The 13164-nt window shown below is 45.1% G+C and overlaps 1 protein-coding gene across 9 annotated transcripts in view; it reads left to right on the top strand.

The window, feature by feature from the left end:
* Positions 1 to 8338, top strand: part of LARP4B (La ribonucleoprotein domain family, member 4B) — a 90749-nt gene extending 82411 nt beyond the window's left edge. For all 9 annotated transcript variants that reach the window (XM_014528507.1, XM_014528510.1, XM_005880448.2 and 6 more), the window contains 3 exons: positions 3091 to 3215; positions 3298 to 3397; positions 4965 to 8338. In XM_014528507.1, coding sequence (XP_014383993.1) covers positions 3091 to 3215; positions 3298 to 3397; positions 4965 to 5237 — 498 coding nt within the window. In that variant the 3' untranslated portion in view covers positions 5238 to 8338. The remainder of the gene's footprint in view (positions 1 to 3090; positions 3216 to 3297; positions 3398 to 4964) is intronic.
* The last annotated feature ends 4826 nt before the right edge of the window (positions 8339 to 13164 follow it).

Here is a 13164-nt window from a genome sequence, read left to right as displayed (position 1 = left end):
CCCCCACCTGGTTCCTGCCCTGTCCCAGGCCTTCACCACCCTATTGTCTGTGTCCATAGGTAATGTATATATATGCATATAAGATCTTTGGTTAATCTCTTCCTGCCTTCCCTCCCCCCTTTCCTCTGAGATTCATCAGTCGGTTCCATGTTTCCATGCCTCGGATTCTATTTCTCTCACAAGTTAATTTTATTCATTAGGTTTCTTGTTCATTTATTTTGTTTTCTAGATTCAGTTGTTGATATGTATTTACTGCCATTTTATTGTTCATATTTTTTACCTTGTTTTCCCCTTCTTCTTCTTAAAGAATACTCTGCAACATTTCATGTAATACTGGTTTGGTGGTGATGAACTCCTTCAGCTTTCTCGTCTGTGTAGCTCTTTATCTGACCTTCGATTCTAAATGATAGCTTTGCTGGATAGAGTAATCTTGGTTATAGGTTCTTGCTATTCATCACTTTGAATATTTCTTGCCACTCACTTCTGGCCTGCATAGTTTCTGTTGAGAAATCAGCTGACAGTCCTATGGGTACTCCCTTATAGATAACTTACTGCCTTTCTCTTGCTACTTTTAAGATTCTCTCTTTGTCTTTAACCCTTGGCATTTTAATTATGATTTGTCTTGGTATGGGCCTCTTTGGGTTCCTCTTGTTTGGGACTCTCTGCACTTCCTAGGCTTATAAATTTATTTCTTTCACCAGGTAGAGGAAAATTTCTGTCATTATTTCTTCAAATAGGTTTTCAATATCTTGTTCTCTCTTTTCTTCTGGCACCCCCATAATTGAATGTTGGTATGCTTAAAGTCGTCCCAGAGACTATCTTCATATTTTTTGATTCTTTTTTCTTTTCTTATTGGATGTTTTTGGTTTCTCATATTTCAAATTGTTGATTTGATTCTCAGAATCCTTTACTATTTAATCCCTGTAAATTATTTTTTATTTCAGTTAGTGTATACTTAATTTCTGACTGGTCCTTTTTCATGTCTTTGACATTCTCATAAGATCCTTGAAAGTCTCACTAAGTCCTTTGAAGCTCTAATGAAGATCTTTGAGCAACCTTATAACTGTGATTTTGAACTCTGAATCTAGTCGTTTGCTTTCTTCCATTTCTTTCATTTGTAACCTGTTTCTTTGTCTCTGCATTTTGGCTGCTTCCCTGTATTTGTTTCTGTGTATTAGGTAGAGCTGCTCTATCTTTTGGAATTGGTGGAGTGGCCTTATATAGTGGGTGTCCTGTAGGGCCCAGTGGCTCAGCCTCCTCAGTCACCTGAGCTGAGCACTCTAGGTGTGCCCCTGTGTGGGCTGTGTGCACAGTCTTGTAGTTGAGTCTTAATTGCTGTTGGCATCACTGGGAGGAATTGACCTCCAGGCCAATTGGCTGTGAGGACCAGCTGCAACTACAGTGGGAGAGCTGCTGTGCAGGAGAAACCACTCAGTCTGCCCCTTGAGTGTTTTGCTTGTGGATGTGTAGAGTTGTAATCTGGTATGGTCTGAAGCTTTCCACCAGGTGCACTGGCTCTGGGGCCATCTGACAGGAGCTACAGAGAGATCTGCATATGGCTGCTATTTGTATTGGGTTTAGAAGTGCCAAGGCGAGGCTCAGCTGTGAAGTAAGTCAGGCTGATGCTAGTGCTGGGTCTTATATTGATACTTTAAGGTATGCTGACACCAGCTGTAGCTTGTTTGAGGGATTTTATGGAAGTCTGAAGCCTGAGCCAGGACAGGCCATTCATATGGAAAAGTGACTGCAAACAAGCTTGGGTGGGGCTACAAATTGGATGGGGCAGGGTCTCAGGGAATCACCAGGGTGGAGTGAACATTGTGAGCCAGGCTGATGGAGACTCAGATATGGCTGCCAGTCAGCTCTGAGGTCCCAGCACAGGAACAGTGACCCCTGCAAGCGCTGTTGTCTGGGCGAAAACTGCCCCCAGTTCCTGGTGCCATCTCGATGCCAGATAATCCAGTTCCTCCCCGTATGTGTCTGGATTCCCCAAAGCTGCCTGGTGCTTTAGTTCAGAGTCTGAGTAAGTTCATGCACTGGTCCTTTAAGAACATCTGGGTGTCCAGCAGCCTCCATGTCCCTCAGCCACTATCCCCATTGGTTTTTACAGCCAAAGTTAGGGGGACTTCTCTTCCCAGCTCTGGAACCCTGGGCTGGAGGTCTGGTTTGGGGCTGGGACCCCTTGCTCCTTATGGGCTGCCTCCACAGGCCCTCCCGATTACATAAACTGCACATTTAGGTGTTACCTGCTTGGTCCACACCTCCTCCCCTCCTACCAGTCTCAGTGTGCTTTCTTCTTTACTTCTCTACTTGTAGGACTTCGATTCATCCAGCTTTCAGGTGGTTCTGAATGAATGATGGTGGTTCTGTATTTTAGTTAGAATTTTTTTAAAGCATTTTTTTTTTATTGATTTCAGAGAGGAAGGGAGAGGGAGAGAGAAAAACATCAATGATGAGAAACAATCATTGATGGGCTGCCTTCTGCCCACACTGGGGATTGAACCTGGAACCCTGGACATGTGCCCTGACGGGGAATCAAATCATGACTGATGGATAGGTAACTGCTCAACTGTTGAGCCATGTCAGCTGGGTGTTAGTTGTAATCCCATCTTCCCTGGAATTTTTTTTTTTTTAATTCAGGTGGAGTCAACTGTCAGCACCTGCACTCACTTCAAGACACTCCAAATTACGTTGATATGGAGGTGTTGGTGTTTTGGGTTTTTGTTGGTTTTATTGAATTGTGCTAGGAAGTCTACATTAAACAGGTATCTGTATTATGTACTAGGCTGTGCTAGGCACGGGGGTGTTGGAGATGAATAGGTGTTTTGGAAAAACAAGCTGGCAGATAATACGATGGAAGCACAGAAGAGGTCCAAAGACTATGAATGAGTTGCTGGGAGGGCAGATTTGGTCTCTGTTTCCTTTTCTGACTGCCCACCCTGCACAACAGCGCCTACCTGATGCCACAGGAATGAGGGTAGGCAGCTGTCTGTGTCAGTTGGGCTGGTACCCCTGTTGGTGTGTTGTAGATGAGAGATGTGACCCATGCTTCTCTACCTGACTGTAAACTATGATTCCAATGATTTTCAGAGCCTCAGCACAGACGCAGGCACGAGCACTCTTCCCACAGCAACCTCCAGAGAGCCATCAGGGCCAGTCTCCTGCACCTTGTCTGTGGCCCATGAACGAACCCCTTCCCCCGCCCACCTGCCCGAGTAAGTATAATCCTGCTGCCTCCTCCTGATCCACTGGGATTGCTGTTATGTGTGACTCATGTGTTCTGTGGCCTTTTCATAGGGACCCCAAGGTGGTGGAGAAGCCGAGGGAAGCCCTGAGTACAGACAGACTTACTTCCACCACCGCCAGTAAATCGGTGCAGGTGAACGGCACCACCACGGTAGGTGCCAGGGGCACGGGGCCGGAGGAAAGCAGCTCCTTCTCAAATCAGCTCATTGTCAGCAGTCTGATTTGGTGGGCTTTTACTGCTGTGTGCAGTGTGCTTCCTGTGCAGGATACCTTGGATATGTGCTAATTGCTTATTTCTTGTCACCACTGCCATGGGCTCTCTAGTGTCAGTTGAGGGGGCTTGTCCTTTTGAGTAATCTCAGAACTCCAGCTCCTGTTCCCCATAGGATGATACATGCTCCATCTGAGTGTGGCTGTTGCTCACGGGCACTGAGAACACAGAGGCACCTCGCCCTGCCCATCATGCCCAGTCCACCCCCTCCTTCCCTTCCCTTCCCTCCAGGTGGACCCAGCCTATTCTGTTTTGTGTTTCCTCAGTTAGATCTTGGTGAGCTTTGTCATTTAGATTAAGGAGTTAAACCCTTACTGTCCACTATTTTGACTCTAAAGAAAAGACCTTTTTTTAGGTTAAAATTATTTTCAAGTTAACAAATGATTTATTTAACAAATAATTTTAACTGTTCTTTGGTTACTTAGCCTTAATGCTTCCACTTACCTGAAAACCTACTAAGTTTTTTTCCAAGTTTTTTTTTTTTTTAATATATTTTATTGATTTTTTTACAGAGAGGAAGGGAGAGAGATAGAGAGTCAGAAACATCGATGAGAGAGAAACATCGATCAGCTGCCTCCTGCACACTCCCCACTGGGGATGTGCCCGCAACCCAGGTACATGCCCTTGACCGGAATCGAACCTGGGACCTTTCAGTCTGCAGGCCGACGCTCCATCCACTGAGCCAAACCGGTTTCGGCTCCAAGTTTTTAACTCTCCCTTTCCTAAACCCACATGACCAGTCTATAGTTAGAAATGAATGCAAAAATTTTAAAGACAATTCTGACGTTCATTTGTAATTTGAACTATTTGTAGGAAGCAAGGGCAGAGAAAGCTGGTGCTGTTCATGTCTTCTTGGGGCACCTGGTTTTCTAGGCCTCCTTTGGGGCCTCATGTGGCTCAAGAATGCTTCAAGTTGGAAGGAGTTCAGTCAGAACTTTACACATCAATGCCTTACCTAGTTTTGCCTATTTTTATAAGATATTTCTAGAATTTCTTAGTGGAAAAGTTGTGCTGCAGGGGAAACTACATTTTTTAAAATTTATGACATCTTTAAAAATAAAAATATTTTTGAATGTGGGAATTGGTTACAGTTGAAAACATTTTTGTTCTTTTTTTTTTTTATCCTCACCTAAGGATATTTTTTCCATTGACTTTCAGAGGGAGGGTGGGGGAGAAAGAAACATTGATATAAGAGAGACACATTGATTGGTTGCCACCCGACCAGGGGCCGGAGATCAAACCCGAAACCCAGGTATGTGCCTTTGACTGGGAATTGAGCCTCTGACCCTTTGGTCCACAGGCTGACGCTCTAATCACTGAGCCACACTGACCAGGGCAAAAACAATGTTTTTTTTACCTTAGAAGAACAGTATTTTCACCTGTTGCCCCTAGAGATGAGATGTCTTGTTCTGCATGTAATTAATCCCAGAGCTGTGTCTTTTCCCAGGAACTGCGAAAACCCAGCTACGCCGAGATTTGCCAGAGGACAAGTAGAGAGCCTTCATCCTCCCCATTGCCACCCCCAAAAGAACAAAAGCCAAACACTGTTGGTTGTGGGAAGGAAGAAAAGAAGCTGGTGGAGAGAGAGCTCCCTGTCCCCAAGTCCAACCAAGGACTACCCAGTGACCAGAGAAGGCCACCGGGCCGCCGGCCCTCACCCCCGCCTGCAGGGAAGCATTCACACAGAGAACAGAGCTCCCCTCCCAGGTCCCCTCAGTGAGCGCCGAGGTCAGGGAGGGCTGTGAGGAGCTGAGGTCGCCACAACTAAGCACTGTCCCACTCGGTACCGAGAATGAGCCGCTGGTTAGGAGCTTGCAGTGTAGACAAGGCCCATGAGATGCCTGCAAGTTATTTTCTTCTCAGTCGGATGTTCCCCCCTCTTGAAAAAATCTATTTTTCAGGATTTAATTAATATAAACCTTATTTTAGGTTGGTGCTTAACTGGAGGTGATGCATAAGTCTGATTTTTTTCAGGATAGAAAATGCATTTATCCTAACAAATTGATATTTTTTATTAAGCCTCCATGTGGCTATGAATGCAAGCTATAAATAGTGAGTTTTTCTAAATTAAGCGGAACTGTGCTACTTTATTTTTTAAAATAACTGGTTAGCAAGTACATATCTCTAAGGATGTCAAACCAACAGGCAAACGGGCGAAGCTGAGGGCTGTGGATGTAGCCTGGAGGAGGGATGGGTCAGAGGATACCACACACTGGCCTGGGCCGTGTACTTATTCAGAATCCTAACAAGTGATCCTAGCTTTTTGTAAAAAGTACAGTCCATTTTTTATCTACTGGGCAGAATAAATCTGCAGAGAGCCCCTGAGAGCCTAAAACCTTGAGTTTCGATGCACTGCAAGCAAGTAACCAGCTCCTCACTCCAGTCTCAGTGGCTATTGTGTAAGATAAATTCAAAGCACATTGTGAATAGAACTTAAATGAAAACATAAACTTTGTTGCCCACTGACATGTTACCATGACATTGTACCCTGGTGGTGGTTTGTTCCCATGAGCTGGCGGGAGGGCTGGAAGCCCATAGGGCTCCCAAGTCTCCCACACATTAGCCGGCTTCCATGGGCGTCTCCCTGTACCTCCGCATCGGCACACGGACTGAACATTACTTAATCGTGAGAGAATGTGTTTGTGGTGCCCTGTGGTGGTGGAGGATAAGAATTCCCGCTCTCTTTACCTCCTAGATGAGGGTCTCACTGATTCCCTTCTGGAAGTGCTGCACTCTGAACCCGCATGCACTAAAGCTAGCAGTTTATAATAAAGTTAAATATAAATTATTTTCTTTTAAAATGCCTAAATTTTTTCTTTAAGTATTCTGAGCAGCAGACAGTAAACTAAGAGTCTTTCCTGCTAAATGTAACCATACAAGTTTATTCCACAAAATGTTATTTAACAAGACTGAGGGTTTTTTTTAAAAAAAGTTATTTCCATCCAATATTTAAAGACTTGAATTTTATTTAAACTTGAAAATGACTTTGCCTTAACTTTTGTATAAGACAGCGTAGAGTTCCTGGAGACCGGCCCCTGGGTTGGCGTGAGTGGATTGCAGTTACTCAGTGATGTGGGATCTACTGGCGCTAGTTTTACTGAGTAAACGTACTGGAGTATGAGAACTAGCCGTCATGTTTGTAATATACCTTGAAGATCTTACACAGTTGATCTTTTTTCAGATTGTTGAAAATCCTGTAAATGCAAATAGTCGATACTGTATTAAATATGTGCACTTGGGAGTGTGTGCTTTGCTTGTACAGTTGTAAATAATCAGAACATATTAAAAAGGTACCCTAAAGAGAAAAATCTGATAAAAATTATTGATATATTATAAATGTTGCTATTGAGCTGGATGTAGATAAACTAAATGTTGTGGTTTGAATATTATTTTAATTTGTTGAGGTTTTTCTTCCCATTTAAACTGGTGTGTTGAGCTGATTCTGCCGCTTTGCTACTGCAGAGGGAAGTGGACAGTCTCATGAAAGCCTTTGGATGTGTCCATGCTCTTCCTAAAAGTATGTAAATATGTGTTAATCATAGCTGGTGTGAAAGGGTTTTTGAAGTGTAATGTAGAAAGCAGAAACTGGCAGTATCTTCCAGGGAAGTGAAAAATAATCTACTACTGAAAATCACAGATAGCCCAGCCTGATTTACCTTGCCAGAGGAAAACGCCCTCCTCAGAGCAGCCAGCATCCTTTATACACCTAGAAGTACACCGCAGTGCTAATATTGTGCAAATGCCTGTAAAAGGAACGTGGAAATTATTTCTTTGTGGTTGCCAGATAGCTGATGAAAAAATCAGAAATAACTGACCTCTTCTGCCCGAACTAATGAGTCCCATAAAGAGAGTTGGAAAGGCAAGCTCCAAGCCTAGGAATTCTTAGTGTTGTGATCTTTGCTGGAGGAGGGAACCACAGTCATCCCCAAATGATATAATGACAAAGCCTTTCTGTGAGGCAGTGCCTGCTGGTGAGTGGAGAGCCCAGCAGCTGCATGCAGGATGAAGGGGGTCACTGACCAGTCACAGCGTGGTGAGGCGTGCGCTGCAGCGACCGCTCCCACAGCCAGTCTATGGCGTCCAGAATTGAAACGTTGCTCTGATGGATTTTTATAACATCCATTTTAATTAAGCAAAGTGATATGCCAAATAACTGTATAATGTCCTAAAAACCTTCCTGATACTATCCTTTAGATTTTCTACACAGAAAAGAATGAGAGTTGGCACAACAGGAAGCTGTGATGCAAATGGCTAGTAGTATATGGCTTTGTACATTTAAAAAAATGTAACTCTTTTTCCCCAGCAGTATTTTGAGGTATAGAATCAGAGATACAACGATCACAAATGACATTTTAACTTGTACAATCGTGTGATGATGATACTTTGGAAATATAGGAATCTGGCCCCGTTTCTACAGATATGAATTTCAAGTATTGTAGTTGCTTCTTAAAGAGTTAGTGTCATGATGTTTCTGATCAGGCCCTCCCCTGTAGGCTCATCACCAGCTGTCACTAGCTGTAGTCAGGAGCGCTGCAGGTTATGTTTCTCACAAGGTAAGCAGGTGAGGAGGGTGTGAGCTGTCGGTAGAGGTTACACAGAAAGCAGCAGACAATCGAAGACTGAAGGAGAGCCAACAGATGCCAGTTCACAAAACAGGAGCTTTCTTGAGGATTTTTATTTTTGTTCTATTTTCATTAAGACTGGAATCAAGCTTATGTGTAACTATTGGTAATTTAAGTTTCCTTTTGTGTCATTCAGTGTAAAACTGTCTAATTTGAAAAAATGTAGGTTATGAAAAATAAAGATTTAGGCACTGTTCAATTTTTCTTTTGATTTTTTTAAAAAATTAAAATATTCTTTGAGTGTATCTTTTTAAAAATAACTTTTTCTGAATTCCCATCTGTGTACATGATAATGAAATACAAGTTTGTTCCAACTTGTGTTTGAATTATAAAGGCTTCTTAGCACACATGTGAGTGATCTGCAGCATGAGGGTCGGCTTAATGTTTGAAGGTACTCAGAGCGAACGTTGAAATCAACTATTCATGAGGAAACTGTTCATTAAGCCCAAGATTTACCATAAAAGTAAATATCCCTGTGTCAGGATCTTTTGTTTCTTGTGTTAAAGGGCCATGTCTCATGAGTTGTGTTCATAAAGTCACTCAGAGTCGATGTTGTGGTTGTGTGGTTTTCAAAACATAAGTGAGCCTCAAAAACAAAGTAGTTGGTCTGTGCTTAAACAGTGGTGATACCAACACTAGTAAAAGGCTGAAGGTAGATGAAAATTCTAAGTATATCATTACTTTAGTGGACAGTCGATTAGATGTTAATTGACCAATTTTCTTTCACGAATTGCCTGTTCATATCCTTTTTCATTTTTCTACTAGGTTATCTTTTTCTTATTGACTTGGGGTTTTTTTTTTATCTGTTCTGGCTATTCTTTGTCTGTTTATATGTTATAAATATGTTCTCAGTCTGTACTAGTTGTCTTAACTTTATTTTAGAGTATTTCTTATTTTACAGTTTTTTAATTATGTAAATGTATCAATCTTCTCCTTTAGGTTCAAGCATCTTGGTCTTGTTTATGAAATCTTTCCTCACTTCAGAGTCAATCTCTTTTTATATATATTTATGTCTTTAGTCCATCTGGAGTTCATTGATCTGTGTGTATTTGTGTGTATGGTCTGAGGTAAGAACCCAACTTCACTTTTCCATCATATGGAAAGTTTCTTTTTTCTGTATCATTAATTAGTTCCTTATTTCTCCACTGATGTGTAAAGCCACTCTTGATACAGAGTTCCCACATATGCATGCATCTTTACTTGGCTCTCATTCTATGTTCTGTTTCCTTGCTGACACCATAGAATACCATTCACCCATTATTCTGTGTTCCTAAGTATTTCCTTTGTAGAACTCATCATAATGACAACAAAATGTGCTCTGTGAAGGCAGGAATTAGGCCCATCTGGATCACCATTGTGTCCCCTGTCCTTTGTACACTGTGACATAGTAGATGCTCAATAAATATTTGTCAAATTTATGAAATATTTATTGAGTATGTATTCTCCATGCGCAGCACCAGCCTACGAAATTTTTTTAAAAAAATAGGGTGATGTATTAATTGCTATTTCAGCATAGCCACACCAAAACTCGGTGACTTAAAATGACAGTCATACATGGGGATTTGGCTGATGTGGCCTTGGTAAGGCTGCACTTGCTCACAGGTGTGTGCATGGGCTGCTCTGGGCCTTTTTGTGGGGGTGAGGATCACACACTGCTATTCACCTCTGCATTTCGTCTTTGGGCCAGCAGGGAGGCATGTCCTCTTGTCCTCTTGTCTATATCTGCCCTTATAGGGCAGACTCCTGCAGGTCCATAACTCTACACTTCATCAAATGTGGGTGATTCCACAGCACCTGAAATCCAAGCCTACCTGGGGATCAGCAACAATCATGTCACTGAAGAGGAAGCTCAAGATGTCCCCAGGGACCTGTGCCCTTTCCTCGCTCTCCTGCCGTCTCAGGGCCAGCTTCGTCCTTGGAACAGGATGCTGCAGGAGCCATGTTAATACCTAGGGAGGAAAAGGCTATTCTGTGGCATTTAGGAATTACGCCAAACCAACCGTAAATTTCACATTTCATTGGCCAGAGTGGGGACCTGTGTCTATTCTTGAAACTGATTGCTTTCAGACCATTTAGGTCGGTAGGCCAGGGAGGGCGGGGCCCCAGACAGGTTGGGACTCACTCTGTTAGGAAAGGGGAGGCAGCCACCAGCCTGCCCACTGAATGCAGCCCCTCAGGCTCCAGGTTTCTGTGTCACATTCGTGTTGTGTGGCCATGTGCATTTAGTCAATATTTCAGACTTGCCACATTCAAGGTAGATCTTCTGTTTCCTGCACAGCACACTATCTCAGCTGGTACCAGTTACTCCACTCAACAGCTGAGTAACCATTTCTTCCTATATCTAATCCAACACTCCTGTCACCACCTCTACATTCATAAGACACCCTGAGCCTCCCATCGTTCTGCTTAGTCACCTCTTTTTTTAAAAAATACATATTTTATTGATTTTTTACAGAGAGGAAGAGAGGGATAGAGAGCTAGAAACATCAATGAGAGAGAAACATCGATCAGCTGCCTCCTGCACACTTCCTACTGGGAATGTGCCCGCAACCAAGGTACATGCCCTTGACCGGAATCAAACCTGGGATGTTTCAGTCTGCAGGCCGATGCTCTATCCACTGAGCCAAACCGGTTAGGGCCATTGTCACCTCTTAAAAGCCTCTTAACCTGCCTCCAGTCCACTGACACCCCCAGCCCCCTTCAGCCACAGGGGTCCTCCTTAAGTGTTCCCTGGCGTAAACCCTGTGACTGATCGCCTGGTGCAAAATGAAGTCCAAACAGCATAGTCCAGGCCACTTGCCAGTGAGCTGCCCGATTTCGGGTCTGCCGCTGGTTGGCCCTTAATCCCTGCGCTTAGTCTCCAGCTGCTCATCACACCCAGCTGCTCCACTTCAGTGTTTCCCTGGCTTGGAACCCTTCTCCCACCTCTGGCTGACTGCTCTTCCTATCACACAAGTTCTGTTCACATGTTGGCTCTTCACAGAGCCTGTCCCTGAGCCCAGCCCAAGGCACCTCTATCTTATTTGCATCTCATCTAATTTGTTTACTTGCTTTTGGCCCAAATTCCCTGTCTCCCCAATGCCTGGAGAGTGGTTCTGCCCACTATGGGTGTCTCATAAATCCATTCATGTATTAAGCAAGCAGTCCGGTGACAAAACCTGTGTTGTCCCACACACTGACACCTGCATGCTTAAGGCCACCAAAGTTTCATGTGCCCCAGACCTTAAACTGTCAGCTTACCGTCACTGTGCGGGCGTCTAAAAGGCAACACAGCCGAATTTCTGACACTTCCTCAACAATCTCCCTTCAGGTGGTGACAGCCCTATCAGTCCACTCCTTGGACCCAAACCTAGGACTCCCCCTTCACTGCTCTCTCTCCCGTCCCACATCAGGAAATCAGGTCATGAGCTGCCTCCTGTGGATCGATGCAGTAAGTGCCGCTTTTACGCTTGGCCCTCCTGTCCTTCCTCACGCACCACAGCCCACCTCCTGGTGTGACCTGGATGACGTGAAGAGTCCTCAGATTCAGTGGGCCCTGCGTGCATCCAGCCTCCTGACCACTGATTAACTTCTCCCTGCCCACCCTTCCTGCTGCTTTCCTCACAGTCCCCATCACTACCAAACAGAAGGTTTCTGGGTCTTGTTTGCTGTCTGCTGGCCTCCCTGCGAATACACACTTCTTTAGGTCACAGTGAGTTTGGGGGCAGAGGGGGGGAAAGGAGGTGTCTATTTTGTTTAGTGCTGTTTTTCCAGAGCCTGGAAATGTTTAAAAAGCCCTTAAATGAAAATAAAGATCCACTTTTCAAAATTTAATGTTTAAATATTTAAAACATACTTCTATTTTTCATACTTGTTATGCCAGTGGGTGGGACCATGAAGCCACAGCCGCCTTCTAAGGAGCCATCCTGCCCCGTTTCTGCCCTGTGCAGCCTGGGCCTGGCTCTGTCCAGCCCGAGGACCACAGGGGTTCCCACTTTCTCAATAGGGTTGTGTGTAGTGCTGGGTGTCATCGTTTGAGGTTTCTACCCTGCGTTCTTCACCTTCAGCCTCATGGGATCACCCAGAGCTCTTGTGGGAGCTCAGGATCCTGAACCTCACCTGGTTCTGACGCTGAGATAGTGGCTCCAGCCTGAGACAGGCATTCAGGTTTATTGTCTAGCACTGTGTCATTCATGGTGGATGTGACCCAACCAAGTCTGTCTGAGACAGCTATGGTGCCTGCACATGCATGCACACACACGTGCACACGTGCACACACACACACACCTTTACACACGCACAGGCGCGCACATAGGCTTCCTGTGTCCTCCACAGCATTGCCTAATACGGAGGAGCTCCACGCCGGAAGCACCAGGATCACCAGGCACTGAGTTGCCCAGGAGCCTGGCGCACTCTGCCCGGTGCAGGGGGTCCTGCAGGCTCCTTGGCAGGCTGCTCCCTCTGTGCCTGCAGCTCCGCTGACAGTTCAGTGTCCTCACCCTTCCTTTCCCTGCATGAAGGCTCACACATCATGTGCAGGCCTCTCACAGCAGCTCCCCAGGCTAGCTCCCTACGATCCTGGAGGTCCCAGACCAGCTGGGTTGAACCATCAACGAGAAAAACAGCTCCCCACGGACTGGTGGACCCGGGGCTATCAGCCTCCCTGTCTGTCCCTGAGCCTGGCCAGAGTGTGTCTTGTGAGACCTGGAGTCCTGGCTCCCAGCAACACAGACACCATTGCCAGCAGGTAAGGGCCCATCTCTGAGCCAACAGTACTTCTGGGGACTTGGTGACTCACACCCTGGCCGGCCACAGCAGCTCTGGAGCACCCCCAGTGGTGGCCTGGCCTCGGATGAGGGGCACAGGGTGGCATGACCTCGGGAACTCTAGGGTTGAGGGCAGCTGGGGGAGGTCCAGCCCAGATCCTCAGACGTGGGTGCAAGGCTTGGTGAGCCAGCCTGGAAAGGGAGAATTAACGAGGAAAATAACGGGAGGTGGCGCCATACTTGAGGTGGCTGTGTGACTGTCCGTGTGAGGGTGACCCCT

The sequence above is a fragment of the Myotis brandtii genome, unplaced genomic scaffold (assembly GCF_000412655.1).
Source record: "Myotis brandtii unplaced genomic scaffold, ASM41265v1 scaffold639, whole genome shotgun sequence".
Lineage (NCBI taxonomy): Eukaryota > Metazoa > Chordata > Mammalia > Chiroptera > Vespertilionidae > Myotis > Myotis brandtii.
The sequence above is the reverse complement of the archived record's forward strand: the minus strand, read 5'-3'. Positions and strand labels throughout refer to the sequence as shown.